Source organism: Leptopilina boulardi, unplaced genomic scaffold, assembly GCF_019393585.1.
Source record: "Leptopilina boulardi isolate dan_hultmark-lab unplaced genomic scaffold, ZJU_Lbou_2.1 LbouV2_172, whole genome shotgun sequence".
In the NCBI taxonomy this organism is placed as follows: domain Eukaryota; kingdom Metazoa; phylum Arthropoda; class Insecta; order Hymenoptera; family Figitidae; genus Leptopilina; species Leptopilina boulardi.
Window position 1 is genome coordinate 958293 of NW_026137721.1, and position 26617 is coordinate 984909.

Consider the following 26617-nt stretch of genomic DNA (forward strand, 5'->3'; position numbering starts at 1 on the left):
AATATTTTATGAAAAAAAAGTATAATATATATATATATAATATATAATTCTTTTTAAACATATTTTTATATTACTCGATCTATGTTTACAGTGACCTTACAGCAACCTTAAAGGAACCTTACGGGAAGCTTACATCAACCTTACCGTGTAAGCTTACCACAACTTTTCCATGTAAACTTACCACGACCTTACCGTGTATGCTTACTGTAATGGCGGAAGTTAATCTATATTTTTATGAATTTTAGAAAAAAATTGAAAATTTCTATAATTTTTGAGTTTATTGAAATTCCCTGAAATATATTTCACCACAGAAATTTTTTTTTTTTTTTTTTGCATTCTTACCCGGCAAAAAAGGTTTGAACGAAATCGGTAAAGAACTTTTCGAGATATCCAATTTTGGTCGAAAATTGCCAATATTTTGAGAAAGTATATTCGCGGATTTCTTTTTTACTTGGCGTCGATTCTCTACCGTGAATGTATATGCTTGGAAACAGCATAGAATAAGAAAATAGAAAAGAGCATGCGCAAAGAAGCTATACAAAGGACTCAGAGCTGAACGCATCTCTACTGTACTTGTACTTTATGCTTTACGTCAGATCTTATCTTGCCTTTGACATGTCGAGTTCGTATACCAAGTCAACCTTTGTATTTGTCTAATTTTAATATAAATAAAAGTTTCGTTTTTAATCTAGAAGTCGAAACAATTAATGATTGGTTAATTAGTTATTTAATTATTATTGTTCGTCTTCAAGAGGATTTACCCGCCGTTCTAATGGAATTTAATTGTATTTTATTTAAACTTTTCCCGCGAATAAAAAAGTGGAACTTTGCGCTTGCGTAATTAACTACATAAATTACTCCGTTCGTTTTATCAAAAGGGGAAGTGAGGGGAAAAGCAAAGAAAATTGCTGAATCGCCTTAAAGTTGGAAAAGGACATAAATACAGGTTTGTTCATTTTATATTATTTGACAACACTTTCGCGAATTTTTGTGTCAATCTAACCTCGATTTTCTTTTTTATTTTATTTGTTTGCATAAAAAAAACAAATTTATTACACTATAAACAGTGTAAAGATGTAACGATTAAAATTTCTTATTTTTATATCGAAAATATTTGAAACGCTTTAAAATAATTCGTAATATCTAACTTTACTTCTTGGTAAGTAACTGAAATTCTTGATTATTTTATATAAAAAAAAAGTGATAAAATTTTTCACATTTCTTATATACTATATATTACTTAAAATTTTTTACCGTATAATATAAATATTTGTATTAAATATGGGTAATTCTTACGAAATATTCTTTTTTGTTATTTAGAAACAAAAATAAAGAATGAAAAATTAATTGAGAGCCTCAAAACATTGAATTGAATTATAATTATTCAGCTTTAGAAAGTCTAAACCGTTTGTAACAGCTTCAATTTTTGGACGATGATGAAGTACGCGCAACTTTTATGATAAACAATTTTTAAAGAAATTATTTTTTAGAATAAAAAATTCTATAGAGTAAGAATTTCTGAAACGTGCCACCTAAACCTGAAAAAATTTATTTTTTGTTAAAATGTTATTTTTCTTATAGTATTTTATATGCACAATCACCCCTTAAAACGATTTTGCAAAAAAAAAAATTTTGTTGTTGTTATTAACAATTTAATATTTTTGACCCTTTTTTTAAAAAAATTAATTTCAAAGAAATTTATTGATCGATTTTAGTGATCTAAACGGCATTCTTCTTGTCTTGAACCATAGTTTTATTGATATTTTTTTGGTGCAAAAATATTGATTTTTATTGCAAAAAAAAAATTGTTTATTTATAAACAAATAGTAAAAAACCATGAAAACAATCGAATTTCAAAATGAAAAAAATAGCTTCATATACTTAAAACCCTTCTGAATAATATTCCGTCGAGAAAAAAAATGGCACGCATTCGACAATTGGTTTATTTAAACATTTTTGACAGCGCGCATGTAGTACGTAGTGAGTGACAAGCGCCGCGCTACGTTCCGCTAGAACTCTAATGTAGGTATTCTATTCTACAAAGTCTGTGGAAAAATTAAAATTATAATTAAATTATAATTTTCAAATGTTGTTTTAAAAAAAATGTTTCAAATTTGAGTTTACATATTATTATTAATTTTATTATTGGGTAAGACTCCGTCAGAAATATCACGATTTGCAAGGGGTCTTTGAATTGTCTATAATTTTGTAAAATTGTAGTATTGGATATAAGAAATGGAAGTCCCAAAGGATTTTTGAAAATAATCAAAATTGTAAATTTTGAAAAATTGAATTTTGCCTTATTGAAATTTTTGACAATTATTTTTTAAACATTATAATATTTCTGAAACAAATAATTGGATCTTAATAAAATTTTAATTGTTCAAAAAAACATATCTTTTCGAAGTGTTATATAGTCGAAAAAAAATTTGAAATTTTATCCAAAAAAAGTCGAAATTTTTTTTAATCGTTGTTATACTTGAACGGGGCCGATTTTTGAGTTTCAAGTAAAATATTGCTTATAATTTCACCTTTATTTTTGCAACTAAAATTAGACTAAAATCATTGTAAAAATATGCATCAAAAAACAATAAATTCAGCTAAAATGTTTATAAGTTTTTATTATACTTATTGTTAATAATAATAATAGTAATATGTAAACTCAAATTTGAAACATTTTTTTTAAAACAACATTTGAAAATTATAATTTAATTATAATTTTAATTTTTCCACAGACTTTGTAGAATAGAATACCTACATTAGAGTTCTAGCGGAACGTAGCGCGGCGCTTGTCACTCACTACGTACTACATGCGCGCTGTCAAAAATGTTTAAATAAACCAATTGTCGAATGCGTGCCATTTTTTTTCTCGACGGAATATTATTCAGAAGGGTTTTAAGTATATGAAGCTATTTTTTTCATTTTGAAATTCGATTGTTTTCATGGTTTTTTACTATTTGTTTATAAATAAACAATTTTTTTTTTGCAATAAAAATCAATATTTTTGCACCAAAAAAATATCAATAAAACTATGGTTCAAGACAAGAAGAATGCCGTTTAGATCACTAAAATCGATCAATAAATTTCTTTGAAATTAATTTTTTTAAAAAAAGGGTCAAAAATATTAAATTGTTAATAACAACAACAAAAATTTTTTTTTTGCAAAATCGTTTTAAGGGGTGATTGTGCATATAAAATACTATAAGAAAAATAACATTTTAACAAAAAATAAATTTTTTCAGGTTTAGGTGGCACGTTTCAGAAATTCTTACTCTATAATTTATTGCCTAAAAAATATTTTTTTTTTGTAGTTTTTATTAATCAAATAAATTATATAAAAAAGTATTTTTTTGTAGGTAAACATTTTTGTAATTTTCCGTATTAAATAAAAATTGATTTCTAATTGTTGATCATAAACGTTGCGTACTTGAGCATCGTAAATTGGCCGCAGGTTGTTTTTTTTTTTTTTAATTGACTTTAACTTTTCCGGTAACTAAAATTAGTTAATAATTATTAGTATCTTAAAAAGTTTGTACATTTTAAGGTAGTATTACACTTTTCAAGCAGTAAAAAACGGGTTTAGAAAAAAAAATTTTTTTGTCCTACCTGCACGGAAAGTGTGTTATTTCGTGCACTTGAGGCGGTCGCAAAGTAAGTGATTCCCGCCCAGAGATGGGGTGAGCGGGCGCAAAGTACATTCGCGCCCGCTGACGTCATAGATGCGGGCGCAAAGTACATTCGCGCCCGCTGACGTCATAGAAGCGAGCGCAAAATACATTCGCGCCCGCTGACGTCATAGAAGCGGGCGCAAAATACATTCGCGCCCGCACCATTAAAAAATGTATTGTTTTCATTTTTTGTGACATAATAAACATACGTAATATACGTAAACAACTACATGTAATTTACCTTAAGTATATTATCTTCCCAACCCTGATGGAACATTGAAACAAGCGGACTTGCATGCACTCAATAATACACTTTCCATGCAGACAGGACAAAAAATGTTGTTCGCAGCACGGGCGCAAAAGGTGATAGTGTCTCAGGCGAGATTATGAAGAAACCTCGGCGACCCTACGCACCCTCGGCTTCGCCTCGGGCGCTTCGGGTCCCCTTGGTTTCTCTAATCTCGCCTTCGCCACAATCACCTATTTTGCGCCCTTGATACGAAAATAACTATTCTCGCTTCTTAATTTATTTAAAGGAACAAATTTTTTTTTATAACATTATATGGCATTAAAACTTTTATAATAAATAAAATAAAAATTTTTTATTATCTCTCTTTGGTCACTAGAGAGCCTTAAAGTCAAGGCAAAAAAAAAATTTGGGCAATCGGCGGACAGGCTACAGTCTCTCAGGGACATCGGATCTGAAAAAACAAAAAACCGTTTTGAAGCTGAGACATGTCATTAAGCATCCCCCCTAACCCCGATAAAAAATATTGAAAATTAACGAAATGGCAGCGATTTAAAAAAAAAATGTCAAAAATTAGGTCTTTTTTGGTTAGTTTTTGGATTGTAGCTAAAATCCAAAAAGAAATAGATAATTGGATTTAGGGGGGATGCTTAAAGAATTTAATTACGAAAAAATGATATTTTTTTCAAAAAAATTGGTTCATTAGAACTCGAGTTATGCTGTCCGCCAGTTTCAAAAACAACGTTTCGAGAAAAACTCGATTAAACATTTATCTTCCGAAAGCAAACAATTTTGTCAGAGTTTGACACTGGCTTTTTACACTTTAAATCTATAAAAAAAATTTTGGAATGCCAAAAAATACTCTTTCGAATGGTGTATACAAAAATTGTTGAAAATTTTAAATAAACAAATGACACTTGTTTTTTTAAACAAAATACATAAATTTTTGCACTGAGCGCAAAAGTGCATTGCGCTACATTTTGTTGTGTAACTTTTTTATTTTTTCAAATTTTGATCTGGAAATTGAGGATTACCCTCCTAAGATGATTTGGAACACGAAAATGCAAAAAAAAAAAATCGATTTTTTGGTCGGTATAAAGTGTAATACTACCTTAAAGAGACTTACCAGAATAAAAAGATTTTTCAAAATTATTTAGAAATTCTGTTAAATAAAAATTACTTCGAATAGAAATTTTCTTTAATAATAAAAGTTGTGTTAAATAAGAATTTTATTAAAATAATAGCAATTAAGTTGAATGTGAATTCGGTTAATAAAAATATTGTCAAGAGTAAAAATTTGAATGAAAAAAACCAGTATGTGTTAAATTAAAATTTTTTGTGATAAACGATTTTTAAATGAAATAATTTTTTAAAATGAAAAATTCCATAAATTTTTGCCTAAAAAATACTTTTTTAATATTTATTGATTAATAAAAACTACAAGAAATATTTTTTAAGCGAAAAACAATTTCCTCGAATTTTTCATTTTAAACAATTATTTCTTTAAAAATCGTTTATCATAAACGTTGCGTACTTCAGTTTCGTCATATATTCTGTTAAATGGAAATTTTATTATTTGAAAATTTAATGTATCAGAAAATCTGCTGTACAAAAATTCAGTTAAATAAAAATTCCACGCGAAAAGAAAGTAAATATATAAATATTTCTAAAAGTACGTATATTTTCAAATTTTGTAAAATTATTTTCAAGTCGTGCAAAATAATGGTAAAAAGCCGGGATGGCATTTTTTCGGTTTCTGTATTGCGGTTTGGGTTTTTAATGTCAAAAAAATTTCGGTTTCGATTTTTCGATTGTTTTCCTCTAGTAATAATATGAATAAAAATATTTATGAATTCGAATTATTTAGAACAAAATAAATGTATTATAATTACTCATAATTTATTTATAAATTTATATTATAAGTATGAACATTAAAACTCTTAATAATTAAACAAAATGTAAAATTTTCAAAACAGAAATAATTATTTTTTGAAATTTTATATTAAATTTTTTCAGCAAATAATTTATTTTCACAATTAAGCTCGCAATTAAGAAAAATCCTTTTCCATAGACTTCCGGAAATTTAAGATTTCAATTTTTTTATAAATTCTTTGTTGTGAAGAATTGTAAGAAATTAAAATATTTTTTATTAAATTTTCTTCGATTTGTTCTACTTGAATATTAAAAACCGAAAAAAAAACAGAAAAAATAAAATTTAGATTTCAAAATAACGGTTTTTAAATTTTTATAATAAGGGTTTTGGTTTTTGGTTTCATAAAAATTTACGAAACTGAAGTACGCAACGTTTATGATAAACAATTTTTACAGAAATAATTTTTTAAAATGAAAAATTCTATAATTTTTTGTCTAAAAATTTTTTTTTTTTATAATTTGTTGATGATTAATTAAAAATACAAAAAATATTTTTTACGCAAAAAATTATAGAATTTTTCATTTTAAAAAATTATTTTTTTAAAAATCGTTTATCATAAACGTTGCGTACTTTAGTTTCGTAAAAATTTCTGTTTTTTTTTTGGATTATCGGTTTCGGTTGCCATCTCTGGTAAAAAGCAAAATTTCCTTATAAGAAATATTAATCGTTAATAAACTTTCAAAAAATTTACAATAATTAATATTAAAATTTAGTGAAACTTATATATTTAATTCATTACTAAATGATATACTAAAATTTTATTAAAATAAACTTTTTAATTTTCATAAAATTAATTAAAATAATTCGACAATTTCAGATACTGTTCTGCAAAATTGAAACGTGCAAAATGTCCAACAATTTCTATCCAAATAGTTGTTACATATGTAAAAAGACAACATCATTAAAAAGATGTAGTCGTTGTAACATGATATCATATTGCGGTGAAATACATCAAAAAGAACATTGGGATATACACAAGGATTTATGTCGAATAATTACAAATTTAACGAAACAAAAGAAATTAACTCATCTTTATGAAAATTTACGTGATAGCAATTCATTAACATGGTTAAATTCACGTGAAGAAATGTGGAAGAAAATATCATCAATGTTGGGACGTGATCTTAAAAGTTTTGAAAAACATATGTTTCAATTTCCACGTTCATGTTTTGTTTGTTACGACACAAGACAAAATAATTTAATAAATTGTCCCAATTGTCCATTGGCGTCATTTTGTAAGCAACATCCACGTTCAATAATTCACGATGAATTATGTGGTGAAATGAATTTTTGTCACACAATTGACAATCAATTGGAATATTATCAAGAAACATTGACAAATTTAATTGGAATACTATTCTCTCCGCCGAGTTTGAAAAAAATGCCAACATCAACAAGCGAATATTTCGATCGAATTTTAAAACCATATCCAGAATTAAATAATGAAGCGAAAATTTATGCCTCAACATTCATCTATTTGCCATTGACTATTTTTGGAGCTCTTGAAAAATTAAATAAAACATCATCCACAACATTGGTAATTTATGTTGATGTAATTGATAAAATTAATATTTTTTCATTATTCTGTGAAATTTTAATGCATTTAATGCCAAATTTAGAGAATCTCATGGTAATCACAATAAGTGGGAAAGTATCATGTGATGAGGTAACACTTTGTAAAAAATGCATTTCAAAAAAGAGAAAAGCAACACTTCAACAATTCACTATGCAATCAATGAGTAAATTTAATTATAATTTTGTCAATCTCGCAATATTTAACAGTTTGGATCCACCAGATATTAATGATCATCGATTTAAAGTATTCATTCAATATCGTTTTGTTTGGAATAATTTTCACTGTCCTTTAGTTTTAACATCACATACGGAAATTTATGCTCATCGTACCAAAAATCATTATGAATTATTTTGTCCTAATCGTGGCATTATTTACAATGGTATCAATAATTTTGCGGGTTTATGTCCCTTTAGAATTTGGCAAGATTGGCGTATTGGAAGACAATCTCAATTTATGTTAATTGCCAATGCAATAGAAGATAGTTCAAGTACATCGAATACAATGACAGAGAATTTACCATTAATGGAAAACATACAGCCAAATGCAGAGCAAATTTTTAAGAAATTTAATCCTGGCACATGTCATGTGTGTAAATATCATAATACGACAATATCATGTACACGTTGTAAAATGATTTTTTACTGTTGCAAAGATCATATGAAAATGAATCAATTGGATCATAAGACGATGTGTAAAGTGATTTTGGGATTTTTAAATGAAAAAGAAACGCCGCATCTTTTTGATAAAATGAAAATTGATAATGATGAGAAATGGTTGGAGGCAAAGGTGAATTTTATGAAACAAGCAAAATTGAAATTAAATCGTGATTTATTGAATTTTGAGAAGCAAATGTTTCTATTTCCAAAGACATGCTTTGTTTGCCATGAAAGCGATTTGAGTGTTCTCAAAACATGCCTTTGTAGTGTAAGTATTATTTTTTCATTTTCTTTAACAATTAATAGTTTAATTATAATTGGGTTAGCCCACTGACTTTCGTCTAATAGTGGTTGCGACCAAATTTTAAAAAAATCTAGTTTTAATATATGTGAAACTCGATGAGTTCATTAACCATAATATTATGGTAAAAATTTTATTCCTTTTGAAAATATTAAATATCAAAAGTAGGAGGTTCACAATGTGATTTTGTAACCTTTAATTTTTCAATTTTTTTAAAAACACTATTATTAAAAAACTATTAAAAATTAGATGTTGGAACTCACCAAAAACATAAATCACTTTATTCTGAACAGAGGAACGAAAGAATTATTGCAAAAATTTATTATTTTTGGATGATATACGATTTTAAAAAAAATTTTATTTAAATATTCTCAAGATTTTTATTTACTTATAACTTTTTTGTCGGTGCTCCGAAAAAATTGAGGTTTTGCACAAAGATTTTTTAAAATATTCTTTACCTTCTATTAAAATCTTACGAGGGTGTTTTGCTTCGTTTTGGAGATATTAATTTTCAAAAAATTTTATTTAAAAAGGTTAATTAAAAGACTTGAAGTTAACTAACCAGATTCAAACTGCTCCATTTTTTATAAAAATATATTAAAATGTAGCAATTTGAAATTGGTCAGTTAACCTCAAGTCTTTTAATTAACCTTTATAAATCAAAAATTTTGAAAATTAATATCTCCAAAACGAAGCAAAACACCTTCGTAAGATTTTAAAGGAAGGTAAAGAATATTATAAAAAATCTTTGTGCAAAACCTCAATTTTTTCGGAGCACCGACAAAAAAGTTATAAGTAAATAAAAATCTTGAGAATATTTAAATAAAATTTTTTTTAAAATCGTATATCATCCAAAAATAATAAATTTTTGCAATAATTCTTTCGTTCCTCTGTGCAGAATAAAGTGATTTATGTTTTTGGTGAGTTCCAACATCTAATTTTTAATAGTTTTTTAATAATAGCGTTTTTAAAAAAATTGAAAAATTTAAGGTTACAAAATCACATTGTGAACCTCCTACTTTTGATATTTAATATTTTTTAAGGGAATAAAATTTTTACCATAATATTATGGTTAATGAACTCAGGGAATCATCGAGTTTCACATATATATTAAAACTAGATTTTTTTAAAATTTGGTCGCAACCATACTATTAGACGAAAGTCAGTGGACTGACCCAATTATAATTTATAATTTTTAGGCACTTTTTTCATTCTTACATTAAATTTACAAAAAATATTAATTTAAAAAATTTCTGTATTTTTATGAATTTTGCAAATTAATATTTCCGTTTAAAGGAAAATAAAAGAATTCGACACTTTCACAACAATTAAATCAAACCAAAATCAACTCGTACCAAAAGTTTCACGTTCTTTTTTCGTCTAGTTAATTTTTTTTTAAAATGTTTTTTTGTATTTTTTTTACAAAAATTCTGTTAATAAATATATTTTTTGTGAATTCATTAAATTAAATTTAAATTTCTTTCTTCTGTATTTTTTTTCAAACTTTGTACAGAAGAAAAAAAAATTAAAAAAAAAAAACAAATTTCACAGTTTTATCTGTTAAAATCGTAATACATACTGCATGCAATTTTTTTTTAATTTGTTGAATAAAAATATAAATTATATATTTTTAAAATATTTTTTAAATAATTGCATACGGTATGTATTACGGTTTTAACAGATAAAATCGCTTGAATTATGTTAAAATTTTGTATTAATTCTTTTGAAATATAATTTTTAACATTTTTTTTTGTCACCTATTTTCGAAAAATAATTTACCTTTTTACCTACTTTAAGTAAAAAAAAGTACTATTTATGGCATACTTTTTTTACTTAAAGTATAGGTAAAAAAGGTAAATTATTTTCCGAAAATAGGTGACAAAAAAATGTTAAAAATTATATTTCAAAAAAATTAATACAAAATTTTAGCATAATTCTTTTTATTTTTTTCCCTGCTTAAATAATTTCTAAAAGTATTAATTTTTTTAAATTCGACTACAACGACTTTGGTAGAAAAAATAAAACAGTCAAATCCTATTTTTTTTTTTTTTTTTTATTATCAGGGTGTCTAACAACTGCTAGAAAAAAAATTCCCTGACTTTTCACTGACTTTTCCCTGACCTAAATTACACTGAAAAAATTTTATTTTGATCAAATAAAATTTATTTTGACACAATTAAATCCATTTACCTATCTATTATCCACTAATTTCATTTGTATTTGAACCAAATAAATAATGTTTCGTAAAAAATAAAATATTTAAGTGAAATAAATAAACTAATTGGGGACGTAAAAATATTCTCAATATTTAATTTAAAAAAAATTTTTACGGCGTCAAATCTTAAATTATGAAATTTTTATTTAGTAAAATTATATAAAGCAGATTTTCTACTACATCGAATTTCAAATTAATACAATTTCAATTTAACGGAATTTATTATGTCAAAGAAAAATTGCAAAAAAAAAATTTTTTTAACAGAATTGTTATTTTAGTAAATTTTAATTTATCAAAATATTTACTTCATAGAATTGTCATTAAATAAATCCACAATTAACAGAATTTCTATTTAACAAAATTCTTAATTAACAAAATTTTTAGTAAAGATAATTTTAATTCGAACTAATTCTTATTTAACAGAATTCTCATTTAAGAAAAATTCTACTTAGTTCTTTTTTTGTCAATTTTTATAGACACAAAATTTCGTTAAATTTGAAATTATATTAATTTAAAATTTTCAAAAAGTATTAGAAAAAATGCATTATAAGAGTTCTGCTAAATAGAAAATCTTTTTAATCGAATTTTATAGTAAATTCTTCGGTATGAAAATTTTATATAATATAAAATCCACTTTATACAATTTTGCATTTAAATAGAAATTCGATAATTTAAGATTCGACGACGTAAAAATTTTTATAAATTAAATGTGGATATTAGCATTAAATAATAAATTATTCGTATTAATGAATAATTTACTTTATTTGAAGTTGAACCGATAAAATAAAATGTTATCAAATAATTTTTATTTATATTAAAAAAACCAAATATTTCACTGAAAAAAAATTAATTGTTATCTAAGTTTAAAAAATTATTTATTGGATTCAATAAATAGTAGTAAATAATTATTTACTTAATGAATATAAGATATATCACATGCTTAATAATTGAGTGTGAAGGACAAATTTTTAATTTGCATTTGCTTTGGTAAAAAAGTAAAAAATTATTGAAACTAATAGTTATTTTAATTTATTCATAAAAAAAAATTCCAGAAAATTAAAGAAATTACCTGACTTTCCCCTGACCGTTAGACACCATGATTATAATTTCTATTACATTAAAAAAAAAAAATATAATGTTTTTGTTCTCTTTAAAAATTTATAGGTAAGTCTGTGCAAGCTTCATCGAGATGACGCCGAACATAAAAATCTCTGCAAGGATTTCCAATTAAATATAAAATTAGAGACCAGCAACGAAAAGCCAGATGAGCCATTCACAACTGCAGCTTCATTGAAAAAAAAGAAGAAAAAAATTCTACCATCATCAATGGATAAATTTATTGATTTATATTTTCTTTTAAAAAGTCATCACGAAGAAATGCAAAAATTTATTGTCTCTGATTTATTGACACGGCCATTGACATTTATTTATGCTGTTGAAAAATTGAAAATACACATTCCAAAAACAATTTCTATTCACATTGTGGGAGCAACTGGAGAGGAATTTGATCATGTGGGCTATTGGCAAACTCTTTTCTATTGGTTCAATAGTTTACATGTTTTGCTCATTGATTTCATTGGCAATGAACTTGTCGAATATGATCAACTTATTTTCAAAAGTCCATTTAAATTACCTGATTTTTATCTAGACGGAAGACAATTGAGTTTAAATTCATTTAAGGGACGTTACGATGAATTTGTAAAGAGTGAAGAATTCTCTGAACCTGATATAATTATTGGTTACAATTTGAATATTCACGAGAGTAATTATGGAATTTCCGAGAACACCTGGCAAGAAACGCTCTCAACTATTAGTAAAATGAATGTTCCATTTATAATGACTGCACCGTCCGCGAAACGTGGGATAAAAGATCATGAAATGCTTTGCTCACTATTGAATAAAACAATTAATTACGAATTTGCGATAGAAAATCCTTACGCAAGTTTAGTGCCAGATCGAGACTTCGAAACAGAAAGATTGTGTTATTCGAATAATTATGTGATTGCTTACAAGGATTTTAGTGAAGCAAATGAAAGTTTAAAGAATGAATTAGTAAATCTTAAAATTGAAAATTAAAAAATTTACTAATTATCTCCGATCAATTTGAATTTATTTTTTTTTACTAATTAAGAAAATTTACTAATTATCTACAATCTTAATTTTTTTACCAATTAAGAAAATTTATTACATTATCAAAACTTAAAAGTATTAAAAACATTTTTTTTGTTTGTTATTTTTCAAACAAATTTTGTTTATTTTGTTCTGTTTATATTAAAAAAGTTTTGAGTATTATATATGTATAATAAAAAATGAAAATTGTTCAATAAACTTAATTTCTTTTGCAAGAATTTTGTTTTATTTCTCTAATTCAAAATTTCGTATATAATTCATAAAAAAAATAACATGTTTAGAATCGTTTTCGCAACATAAGGTAAATTAAAAATTAAAAGTAGCAAATTTTCATTTCAATCAAATTTTTACCAAGTTGACGTCTATCAAATTCACAATGTTTATTATCAATGATTTGGAAGACAAAAAATAATTTTATATACAAATTATTGTACTGTTTTGTCTAAATAACATTTTTGAAACGTTTTTATTTTTATCAACAATTTTTAAAAGGAAAATTTGTAGGCAAAATATTAATTATTTTCCGAATAAAAAATATGTTTTTTTTTCCAAACGTTATTCATACACTAAGCATTAATGTTGTTAACTTCATTCACATCTAAATGGAGAATAAAAGTCATTTTATTCTTTTCTATAATTAAATTGAATACAAAATTTTAACTGTCGAGTTAAAAATAATAATAATTTTATTAAATATAATTACTTTTTAGACGAATTTTAATATTTTTAAAATTTTTTATTGTGATATAACATTTATTTTTAATTCTCAATCAACAGAATTTTAAGTTATTTTAATTGTTAAAAATGTCAAAACTTTCAATTCACCGAAAAAAAAAATTCTCATAAAATGAGAATTGTACTAAATTAAAATTTGGTTAAATTGAAATTTTTTTTTTTAAATACAAAGTTGAATAAAGAGAAATTTTGTCAAAAATTCGGTACATAGAAAATCTGTTAAACAAATCCATTCATTAAAATTCATGTAAAAAGAAATTACATTAAATTCAATTTTGAAAAATGAAAATTCGTTCAAAAAATAATTATATCTAATAAAAAAAAAATTCTTTAAAATTTACAATTCTATAACCATTGACAATAAAATGTATACAAATAATACGCTAATAAACATTCAATACAAAATAAACAAAAACTACCTTATACATGTAATTTATGATGCATTCTTATAATTAACAATTTTCATCTAAAACATGAAATGCCTCAGAAAATCGACGCAATTGAAATACACTTAGATAACTGCAAATATTATCTAAAATTTCACTGGGAAGATGAATTTGAAGGCTCTTTCGAACAAGACAATAAAATAATTCTTTACACGAAACACTGTATTTACTTCTAATAATAACTTCATTAACTCGCCTCTTAAAAAATTCCTCATACATTTGAAAATTTTTGAAATTTTCCAAATTTTTCATTAATTTTTTATTTGCAACACAAAATTCCAATTTATAAAGAGGTTTCGTCAAAAAGTCATAATACATCATTTCTGATTCATTAGGTAAAACTTTGGTTTTTTTCATTATTTCAATTTCTTCTTGGCAACATTTATTCCATTCTTCAAGTTGAAATGTGTTAATAAATTTCACGTGTATTTCTTCATCAATATTGAAATTTTCAGAAATTGATTTTAAAAAAACTATTCGTGAAATTAATATTTTTCTTGTTGATTTAATTATATAAAATTCGCCTTGACGCAAATATTCTTCTAATAGTAATTTTTGAAATTCAATAAGTGTCGCAAGTTTTTGAATATGTATCATCAATGACATGAATACATAATTTTCACAATATAAACATTGAATTTTTAATTTAAATTTATTATGAAAATCACAATTAATAAGCATATCAATTAAATGGGCCGATGTTTTTTCTTTTATCGCAAGTTCTATGTATGATAAAATTGTTAAATCCAAATATTTTATTGGACAATAATTGAGAATATGTTGGAGAATTTGAATTTTCTGCAAATTTGTCCATAACTTTTGATGAATTAAAAATTCTATAGAATTTTTTATTTTTATTTTCCCTATTGGATCGGCACCAGCTGCCAATAAAATTCGAACAATTTTGGAATTTCCATTAGTCAAAGCAATACTAAACACAATGTTATACAAATTTGTTTGTGAATTAACATCAATATTAGATTCAATTAAAAATTTAATTAATTTCCAACTACCCATTTCAACAGCAACAATTAATGGTATTTGTGTGCCAAAATAATTTTCCATTGAATGACCAGCCTTTAAAAGTAGTATCAAAATATCATCTTTCACTAGTTTTGCATTTATGTAACATTTTTTATTTTTGGCTCCATACTTTAAAAGTTCTATCACCATTTCGGTGTTTCCTTTACAAATGGCACACGAAAGTGGACTTTCATTTTTTTCTTTGGTGAAAATATTAACTTCAGCCCCATTTGCTAATAAATATTTCAATATTTCCAAATTTCCTTTCTTAACCACCTTGTGAAGAAAAAATAAATCTGAACAGTTTTCTGATTCATTTTCAATTAAACATTTAAAAATTTCCAAAGAATTATTCTCCAAAGCTAAGTCCAAAGGTGTTTTATAAAGCTGATTTTTATCATTAATCTTGCCGTAACCATGATCAATCATTAATTTGACAATTTTTACATTTTTACCTTGTACTGCATAATGTAGTGGAGTCATGTTCAAACCGTTTTGTTTAAAATCATTATTTTGATTTTCACTTTTAAGAAATTCATTAACTTCATTTATATTATTTTTTTTAATAGCCGATATAAGGGTCAATATCTCGGGTTGGCTAATTTTTCTAGCTGGACGTTCAACTAGTTTAGCTCTTTTAAATGAAGGTGTCCTCTTTCTTTTCGTATCTGACATTTTATACTGTTTAAAATAAAAAGAAACTGTTATTATATATATAAATATATTTATAAAAACAGGGTGGCTAGCCAACCGGGAGAAAGCAGGGAATGAAAAATTAATCCGGGAAATTTTATGGGTTTTGTGATTCGCGCAATTATTCGAAAATTGTTCAACTTTTAACTATTTAAAATTTTGTGTTAATTATGTAAAATATATGAGCAATTCCACGTGAGATTGAAGGGTCTATCCTTAGATTCCTACTATACTACGTCTAATCTAATTCTGTGTCAAAAAAAGAATATTAAGTATTACTAAAAATCGAAAATTATATAATAATAAAATGCTTGGTCTGTCCTTCTGTCCTAACTTGAAGTTGGCCTTTTCTGATTTCACGTGTTTTTTTCAATAGTAATCTTATGACGTGTCAAATTTTGACAATTCTTTTTCTCATTTTTGCCAAAGTTGTATAATTGTGTTTCCAAATTTCGAAATAAGTTTCTTTAAAATTCCAAATTCGAAAATTCAATTCACGAAGCTCAAGTACACAACGTTTATCAACGAAATTTTTTTTTAAAGTTGTTTGTTGATTCAAAAATTGTATACAAATACAAAAAATTTATGATGAGAAAAAAGATGCGCCAGAAAATTTCGTACAAGATAGTAATTTGAAAAAAATTTATTTTTAAAAATGAATTTTTAAGGTACCAGGGGCCAACGAATACCTATTAAATATTAATTATAAAAACACAGGCCTCGAATCAACTTAAAGACACAAAAAATCGTTTCAGTCGATTTATATTCCAAAAAAAAGTGGATTTGTTTTTTATTTTAACAAAAATATTTTACAGATTTTTAAATAAAATTTTTTTTTTAATAATAATCCTTTTCGAAGGGTTAAAGTTGAAATTTGTAGAAATAATTAAATTTCAAAAGATATTGTTAATTTTCAAACAATTATTAAATTTTACAGAACTAAAAATAATTTATCAAACAATTTTTGGAAAACATTTTTTAAATTTAATTGAATTTTCAAAGATTTAAAATTGAGATTTTTGAAATTAATTGAAACTTTAAGTGTATTGTAATTAAAATTTAAAATGATTTCACTAAAAATTACTAAATTACTAAAAAAATACAATAATTTAAAAATCATTTTTAATTGAAAAATGGTTTCAGATAGTTGAATTTTCAAAGAATATTATTAAAATAGTTAAAAATAATTGAATTTCCTTAGAGTTATAATTGAAATTATTAAATTTCAAAAAAAAAATTTTTGATGGAAAATTTTATAAATAATTAAATTTTAGATGCTTTTAAATTCAAATTATTGAAAATTCAATTACATAATTCATTTTGAATTGAAAATTTTGGGAAATAATTGAATTTTAATTGAAATTTTGGATAATAATTTAATTTAAGTTCATTTTTGATTGAAAATTTGGATAATTAATTTTGAATAGAAGTTTTAGAAAATAATTGAATTTTATTTCATTTTAAATTGAAAACTTGGTAAATACTAATTAAATTTTAAATTGAAGATTTTGGATAATTATTGGATTTTTAATTTAATTGCAGATTCAATTAAATCAATATTTTTTTTCAAATCTCACTTCAGTAAAAGGAAAATTAAAATAAACGTATTTTCGTATTTCAAAAATTAATGACAGACGATGAGCCAAAAGTTTTGAATGTTCAAAAGTAACAAAAATTTTTTTCGTACGAATTTTATTACAAAATATTGTTTTTATTTAAACGTTCAAAACTTTTGGCTCATGACAGACACACCAATTATGAAAAAATAAAATTCTGTTTCATTATTATTATTATTACTCAATCAAAAATTGTTGCAAATCTTAATTTTATTGAAAGAATATTGTATTAATTTAGAATTGGATTCAATTGAATTTATATCATTTATTAATTTCGTTTCGTGTAATACTTTAGTTAAAAGTAAATTAAGAAAAATAAATATTATACCACACAAAATTGATTAAAAACAAAAAAATACACTAATAATCAATTCTGAATTTTAAATATTATCCTTATTGCAAATTATATAGTAAGTGAAAAATTTGTCATTCGATTAACTGATTCTCATCGCGAACAAACGGTAATTTGAATAATAGTTTTCATGGAAAATAATAAAATTCTTTCCCTCTATAAAATTTTCTTTCAAAAAAAAAAAAAATATATATATATAGTAATAATTTTCATGATCGCATCTGGGAAAAAAGTGGTTACGACAAAAAAAAAAGGTTTTCATTTTTCAAGAAAAACGCGTTTAAAATATAATCAACGTACTTTTTTTTAATCAAATCGCCAAAAAAAGGGTAAAACACTCTTTTTCAGAGACGCGTATAGTCCACATGTGCATAATAAATAATAATAAAAAATCAACTTACATTCTATGAAAATCACAATTTAAACAAAAATAATAAGCACAAGCAGCACAGCAAACACAATATAGTAATTGAAAATAAAAAGACGAAGTGAAATAAAAAATGATTTTTACAAACAATTATAAAAGAAGCCGGTATAACAAATGTCAAAGATGGGCAACATAAATGTTTACATTCGATCGTAGCGCTATTTCTGGTGAACAGTTTTAGAATTAGAATGCTTATAAGTAACTGTGACATTGGATGATTGTAACAGTGTTTGCTCTATATATATATCTATAGTGTCTGGACTGTCTGGTCCAAATGACAGGTTTTCATCATTTTCATCAAAAAGTATTCTTCTTGGTTTTCATTTCTCGAAAAGAAATTTTTTGAAACAAAGGTAAAAGATTTGTAAATTTTATTTTATTAAAATGTTATAAAACTGTGTTATATATACCATTTTAAATAAGAGAATTAGCCATATAATTCGAAAGTTTTAAATCGGAGAGTTAGATTTGAAATTACTCTTTTCAATGTCGAATTGAAGAAATTTATTGAGAGAAGAAAATTTTAAATTAAGTATATATACCCAGGAAATAAAAATTTATTCATTTGTTTTGAATTGGTCGAGAGCTTGAGTGAATCCGCATTCTTAAAAGGAAATTTCCGTTTCTTCAAATCATTTTATTTTTTCAAGTTTTTTTTTATTTAATAATAGTATATATTGATCGAAAATGATATGTAGTTTTTTTGAGTTTAAAATGCATTATAAAGTCTAACATATAATTTATTTAATAAGTGACTCAAGTATTTACAATATTTCTAAATTATGTGCGAAATATGACAACCTAACCTTAAAATTTTCAATCTTATTCATAATCGTCAAAGTAGATTCGCAGTAAATTTAGGTCGGTGAAGTTCTCAACGTTTATGATCAACGAATCAACGATTGAAAAGAAAAAATATTTTTCTATACAAATTATTATTATTTTTGATCTACAAAATTTTTTTTATCGTTTCTTGATCAAGAATTTTTCGAAAAAAAATTTGTGGGCAAAAAATTAGTTATTATTTTTTGATTGGAAAATATATTTTTTTTTCAATCGTTGATCATAAACGTTGTGAACTTCACCGATGTGTAAATTTCTGTGACGCATGAATATTCTCTTCATTAGACTTGACGAAATTTTTGTAGTGTCAAATTAAAAATTATCGAATTTACATTTAGTAGAATTTAAAAAAAAGAGGATTAAAAGGAGCCAAATTTTAATGTCGAAAAATTACTATTTAAAAAAAATTGTGATTTTATAGAATTTCTATTTAACTGGACTGTGATAAAGGTGATTTTCTAATATATCGAATTTTCAAATAATACAATTTCCATTTAACAAAATTCATATCTAGAAAAATGTTCATAAAAAAGAATTTTTATTTATTACTTATTAGAATTATTCTTTTGTCGAATTTCTATTTATCCGAATATTCACTTAAAAGTATTTTTATTAAGGGCATCCAGGAGAAAATAATGGTTTTGTAGATTTGTTCTCATTTGAAAAAGATAGAATATTTTAGGTTGTAATTTTTTGGAAATAACAGAGGAAGGTACTTCTCGGAATTTTGCATAATCTTGATAAATAATTATTGAAAAAAATGTTTAAACATTAGCAAAAAGGGGTTTCGTAAATTTCTTCTCATCTTTAAAGGATAAAGTATTTCGAGTTGGCATTTGGAGGAATAATAGAGGAAGGATCACTGAGTGGGGCTCTTCTCCATTTTTGCAAAAATATTGTATAATTTGGGGTAAGTTAGTTCAGCAGCGGCCACTAGCTAGAATTGGCGCCACATAGATTCAATGTCTGTCCCCACTTCTGTCAAAAATCCAACTTTTATAACCACAAAATTACTTGTAAAAATGGAGATGATGATATAGATCGGACGGTGAAGCACCTTGGCTTGCGATCACTGAGGTTAAGCACACCTGAGTACGGTTAGTACTTGGATGGGTGACCGCCTCGGTGCTCGCTATAGCCCTGGTGTTTTCACTGTGATCGAGATATATCAAGCGGGAGGTTTGACGCCGAGGATGTGTTTGTATATTTGTGATGATTATTATCCAAATATACATTCACAACTCGATTGTCAATAAACCGGCTGTGCGCGGGAGAGGTTTTCTGTAGTTTTCCTCTCCCCTGGCCAAAAGTCCAGGCAAATGCGAGTGCTTCTAATAAAAGTCGGTCTACAGCCGCAATTTTAAGAGTTTGTTGAGTTCAAAGAGTTAAATAAAAGTTGTGAGCAAATTGTAAAGAGCCCTAAGGGGTATACAATGAAATCAATTTAATTAATTACTTGTAAAAATGGAGATGATTCTTAAGGTATTAGTCGCGTAAAATCATTTTCGTCAGATATTTTTTAAATTTTGCAAGAGTGTTTCTGACATAATTATCTACAAAATAAGACCAATCCCATCGATTTTGACCGTTCCTAAGCTTTAAAATATCATTTCAAAGTTGATACTTTTTACATGGACGGAGCACCTAATGCATGGAAGGAATTTGCTTTATAATTATTTAAATGAAAACCAGTCGTCAGATTTTAAAATAAAACTACCACATAATACATTCTCATGAAACGAATGCCTACAAAAAAACTGAAATTTTTTGACCGTACCAAACTATAAATATATTAGGAGAAAGTTAACAAAATTTTAAATTATATGAAGTACCACTGCTGGAAAGCAGTAAACTTGGCAACGCTGTAGCGCGCGAATGCATACAAAATTCAAAATCATGCAAAGTACACAGTTAGAAAGTAGGAATATCTCATAGAGTAGAATAAAAAAATAATATATTTAAAATTTCACAACATAGATTAGTATTAAATAATTCTCAATTTTTTAAATTAAATCATATATTTTAAGAAAAATAAGAATGAGAAACGTTAAATTGGTTGGTTATATTTCAACAGTTAAGAAATAAAAACATTTTTTGATGAAATATTTATTTTTTACTTTATAAACCAATTTATAATACATTATTGATGTAAATATTAATTATAAATAATTAAAAATTAGTTTTCAAAGAAGCATACTTGAATTTTTTTTAATAATATTCACATCTTTAATTATTAATTATTCTTAGTAAGTCTCATACTTTTAAAAAGTTTAAGCATTTATATAGATAATTATTAATCATAAATAATTCAAAAATAGCTTTTAAAGAAGCATATTTGAATTTTTTTTAATAATATTCAGATTGCGACGTTGCCGCGATCAAAACTTTAGTTCCACACGTGCGAGAACGCGGCGCTCTGAGTGGAAGTTACCTGTACCCTTCAAAAAGTTTGACTCAGAACTATACCTCTTGCTAAGCACAGACTGAGTCAGACTCAAGACAAACTTTTGGTTAGAGCCGGCGCGCGACTAATACCTTAATCAGCGAGCCCTCATCTAATTAATCCGAACAAAATATTTCAAGTTATTTTAGAGTAATATCTGGCAAGGGAATATACTTTTAGGTTAGGGATTTTTCCCGAATGGCCTTAAATGACAATTCTACTAAATAAAAATTAGATTGTATAAAATTTTTTTGAATAACTCTTTTGTTACATAAGAATTTTGTTATATAGAAATTTTTTTAGTTGGAAATTCTATTAATAAAAATACTTTTAAGTGAATATTCGGATAAATAGAAATTCGACAACAAAATAATTCTGATAAATAAAAATTCTTTTTTATGAACAATTTTCTAGATATGAATTTTGTTAAATGGAAATTGTATTATTTGAAAATTCGATATATTAGAAAATCACCTTTATCCACAGTTCAGTTAAATAGAAATTCTATAAAATCACAATTTTTTTAAATAGTAATTTTTCGACATTAAAATTTGGCTACTTATAAAATCTCTTTTTTAAAATTCAACTAAATGTAAATTCGATAATTTTTAATTTGACACTACAAAAATTCCGTCAAGTCTAATGAAGGGAATATTCATGCGTCCCAAATTTCTTATTACAATGGGAAATTTTTTTTGAAAATATTGAAATAGATATAAATTTTAAGTTTCTTTCACAACTCGATAATTTCTTTCTTCAATAATTATTATTATTATAATTATATATGTTTCAGAGTGTGTTGCAGAAAATAAATAAAATATGAATAATGAAATTGAGAACATAGCCAGTTCAATAACACAAGTTGCCAATTCTGTAAATCCATCTGACTGTGGATTCTACAAAATATCAATCTCCACAAAACACGTCATCAAAATATGTAAAGATGTTATTGATGCTCTAAAAGATTTCGATGTAAAAATATTTAATACTGATTTAAGTACATTGGTACTTGTAACACTCCTTCAAATAGAAGCAAAAATATCTTGTTTTAGCTATAATGAAAAAACAAATCTTCGAGCATTGAGAACAAAAGATGATCTTAAAGAGGCAATATTTCCTTTAGCATTCTATATTGCACAAATTGGAAAATTTGAAATTGATGAACAATATTTTGAGCCAGAAATTATTGATTTAAAATATGATAATGTATCAAATTATGTCATGGATTTGGGTTTATCATTAGAAATTCCTTCTGATGTTATTTTTTTAAATAAAGGAAATTATTTGACTAATTTTAAGCAATGGGTGCGTGTTTTAAATGAAACGAGAGCATTGGAAAGTGGAATTATCTTTCGTAATGGCAATTGTTTAAATTTAACAGAAGAATTTATTGAAAATTCCGATAACTTCAATTGGATTGGCATTTTAAGCTTTGAACCAGCTCAAGAAATAATTCCCAAGTATCGTGAATTATGTGAGAGATATAAAAATTTTTCACATAGAGTTGAAACAATTGCAGCATACATTTTTGAACGTGTGGACTATGAGCAAGCAAAGGGCACAGCAATGCAATTGGTCACATCAGAATTTGAAGACAGTGATTCAACATTGTTGCGATTGTGGAGTAATCGTCTCGTTGATGACAATACACTTAAAATAGGAGGGCAACTTCGTTATGGTTTTCAACTAGAATATCGTGCTTTGAGAATTTATGATGCAAGATATTGTGAAACATTCATCGATGCTCCAGATTCGGATCGTCATTTTGTGTTTTCTATTAGAACACATTTGGCGAACATTTGTAGACGGTAATGTATATTATTCGAGATATATTTCCGGGCATTTCACGGGAAATTTTTTTTGCCCGAAACATTTTTTTCGAAATCTATAATGAAAAATAAGAAAATACGTAGTTTTTAATTTTTTTTATTCAGGGATGTGTCCGGAAACAGAACTTCGGTTTCATTCGAAAGTCATGAAGTATTTAGTTTTGTCCCTGGGCACAGAACGAAAGTCGATGGGACATTTGAATGATAACAATTATTTTTAAACTTTTATAAATTAATGAAAATAAAATAATTTAATAAAAAAAAATAAAGGAAAAATAATAAAAATGAAATAAATAAAAAAAATATTATCTATGAGGAAGCATAATGTTTGTGAAATGAATATTGACTTTTTTTACAAAGAATTTTTATAATTTTATAAATTACATGCCTCAAATCAACATAAGGCGCAAAAAAAAGTCGTTTTAATCGATTTACATTTCAAAAAAGTCGATTTTTTTATTTTAATTAAATTTAATTAGTTAATAATTTTTTACTTTAAATAATTAATGTTTTTAGTTATTATATCTATTTTATTATTTCCTTAATAAGAATAATTCTATAGGAATATTATCAATAGAAAATTTATTTAAAATATTTCAGAATCGAAGACGTAAATTTTCAAAATTTTAATTAAGTAAATTTCTTAAAAAAAAATTCTGACAACAATTCAATTTTAGAGTTTTTATTTGATACATTTTTTAATAATTGTTCGAATGAACAAAATATTTTTTTCGATCCATAAATTATTAAAATTTATAATGTCAATGTTAAATAAAACAGTAAATTAAACAATTATTAAATTAATAACTTCTTTTTAGATACTTAAAACAATATTTTGTAATTAAATTTCAAAAGATTTTGTTAAATTTCATACAATAATTTAATTTTACAGAATTGAAAATTTATTTTAGATAACATTTTTCAAAAGTAATTGAATTTACAAAGATTTACAAATTAAAATTTTTAAAATTAATTGTACTTGAAGTGATTTTTAATTGAAATGTTTTTTGTGATTTCTGTTGATGAAGAATTTATTATTAATTACAGACAAAAATTGAATTTCAAAAATTTTGAATTGAAAAATGCCTTCAAATAATTGAATTTTCGAAGAATATTATAAAACTCATTAAATTGCAAAAAGTTTTAGATGGAAAATTTTAAAAATAATTAAATTTTAAAAGGTTTTAAATTGAAATTTTTGTTAAATTTATTTGCTGATTTTTCTTTTAAATTATAAACAATTGTTGAATTTTATAAAAATTTTTAATTAAAAAATAATTTAAGATAAAATTGAGTTTGTGAGGAATTTCATTAAAATTATTGAAAATAATAATGAACATAGACTTATTTTACAATGATTAAAATTTTAATTAATAGAGAAATTTTAATTCCGATTAAAATTTAGATAGTTTAAAGTCTAGATCGATTAAAAATTTGAATAAATATTTAATATGAATTAAAATTAGAATAAATTTATTTTTTTTTCTGTTTGTGAAAAAAATAATATATTTTTGAGCAAATTGTGTTTTATCAAACAATTTTTGTGGCATAAAAATAATTGAATTTTATTTTTTATTTTCATATATATATATATATATAACTTTGATACAATGTACAATAAAAAAAAATCTTATTTATCTTTTCTACTAAGGTTAGAAAAGTTATATTTTTTAAACAGTGAAAAAAACTTGAATTTTATTTAAAAATTTTAAACATTGAGAAGAAAAAAAAATCTCGAAATTATCTAATTTCTCGAATTATAAATTGTTAAATTAAATTTTGTTTCAGAAATCTTGATTTGAATACTTTATACACACCATTTCAAATAATACCACTTAGTTCTCGAGTACCAAGGCAAGAACTTTACATTTCAACAATTTATATTATCGACATATGTAAAGCGTTAATCAATAAGCTTGAAGAGAGTTATAAAGTAAAAATATTGGATACTGATTTAAGTACCTTAGTACTCGTGACTCTACTTCAAATTGAAACAAAACTCTGGATAGCTTGGAAGTTGTACGGTGGTTATTCCAATGGTTTTGATGAATTAGATTATAAAAGATTGAAGGAAACAGAAGTCAAATTGAAAGAGGCAATATTTCCATTATCATTCTATATTGCACAAATTGGAAAAGTAGAAATTGATGGACAAATAATAGTACCAACAATCATGGATTTAAGATACGATAACATAACAAATTATACTAAGGATTTGGGTATATCATCGTTAAAGGATATTCTTCCTGAAATTATTCTCCTTTCAGAAGGTATTCTCACTGATAAAAAACAATGGTGTATTGTTGATGAAGCAAAAGCACTGAAAAATGGAATCGTTGAGCAATTAGGCGATAATATTCGATTTACAAATAAATTTCTTGCAAATCCAAATAATTTCAATTGGATTGGTTGCGTTTATTTTCGACCATATCAGGAGGTCGTGCCAAAATATCAAAAATTACTTGATCGTTATGGTAATTTTATGAAAAGAGTCAATCAAAGAATGATGAATGCATTTGTTAATGTGGATTATAAAAATGCAAATGGCACAGTGGCGCAGCTTGTTACTTCAAAATTTAAAGAAAAGGACTCTGAAATTATGTCATTGTGGAGTCATCGTACGGTTAATTTGGCTTTTCTTAAAATTGGTGGCTTACTTCGTTATGGTTTTAAATTAGAAAATTATGGTAGTTTACGATCATACAATGATAGATGCTGCGAAGGATTCGTCGATGCTGCAAATGTATTTCGTAGATTTATCTTTTCAATTGATACACATGTGAAATCGTTGACTAATTACGAATACTTATTCAATCTTGACGAATAACAAGTTAATGCTTTAAAATTTCGAAATAAAATTTCATTTTTTACATTAGCATATATATTTACAATTAAATTTTGTTTTCTTTAACTAATACATGTATTTTAAAAATCAAGAAATTGTGATTATTTTCTTAATTTATAAACATATAAATGTAAAAATACATTTTTAATATATATTGTAACGCTTTCATCGGAAAAGACTATTGTTCTAATTCAAAAAATAAATATTTATTTATTCTACTCAATTTTTTTTTTTTTTTAATTTCATGAACATTATTTAATTATTTTCAAACTTAAGTGATTGAAAAACTACAAACAATATCTATGATTGAGTAAAAATATAATTTAATAAATGTTACCTAACAACTATTTTTAATTATTATTATTATTTATTAATTATTTATAATCATATTTTATATAAATTTATAGACATTAAAATATATCAAATTTAATTTTATGAAATTGTTTTTTCAAGAGTTTCTTTTAAATAGTTCAAATACTTCAAATTTGCATTATCTCATTTTTTAACGTACGATTTAAAAGAAAAAAAAATGTTTTGTTTTTTGAAATTTACACTCAAAATTCGTTTATAAAAATAGAACCTTATCGAATTTCCAAAAAAAAAAAAACATTTTAATAAAATAAATTTTTTTGGAACGAC

At 24.7% G+C, this 26617-nt stretch overlaps 3 protein-coding genes across 4 annotated transcripts; 2 read left to right on the forward strand and 1 right to left on the reverse strand.

The window, feature by feature from the left end:
- Nucleotides 1-617: 617 nt before the first annotated feature.
- On the forward strand, nt 618-12944 carry LOC127277613 (uncharacterized). Of its 2 annotated transcripts, none has more exons than XM_051298895.1 (3): nt 618-946; nt 6666-8348; nt 11761-12944. In XM_051298895.1, the coding sequence occupies exons 2-3, from the start codon at nt 6696-6698 to the stop codon at nt 12670-12672; spliced, it is 2565 nt and encodes an 854-aa protein (XP_051154852.1). In that variant the 5' UTR covers nt 618-946; nt 6666-6695; the 3' UTR covers nt 12673-12944. The 2 variants fall into 2 exon arrangements, with proteins under 2 accessions (XP_051154852.1, XP_051154851.1); XM_051298894.1 differs by lacking the exon at nt 618-946 and adding an exon at nt 971-1159.
- A 348-nt stretch (nt 12945-13292) lies between these two features.
- Nucleotides 13293-18090, reverse strand: LOC127277624 (putative ankyrin repeat protein RF_0381). The gene is made up of 3 exons (XM_051298912.1): nt 17993-18090; nt 14576-15611; nt 13293-13324 (listed from the first exon to the last, which is right to left on the reverse strand). Exons 2-3 carry the CDS (start codon nt 15603-15605, stop codon nt 13293-13295), a joined length of 1062 nt encoding a protein of 353 aa, XP_051154869.1. The 5' UTR covers nt 15606-15611; nt 17993-18090.
- A 156-nt stretch (nt 18091-18246) lies between these two features.
- Nucleotides 18247-26196, forward strand: LOC127277614 (uncharacterized). The gene is made up of 3 exons (XM_051298896.1): nt 18247-18371; nt 22098-23112; nt 24922-26196. The coding sequence occupies exons 2-3, from the start codon at nt 22124-22126 to the stop codon at nt 25958-25960; spliced, it is 2028 nt and encodes a 675-aa protein (XP_051154853.1). The 5' UTR covers nt 18247-18371; nt 22098-22123; the 3' UTR covers nt 25961-26196.
- Nucleotides 26197-26617: the final 421 nt, after the last annotated feature.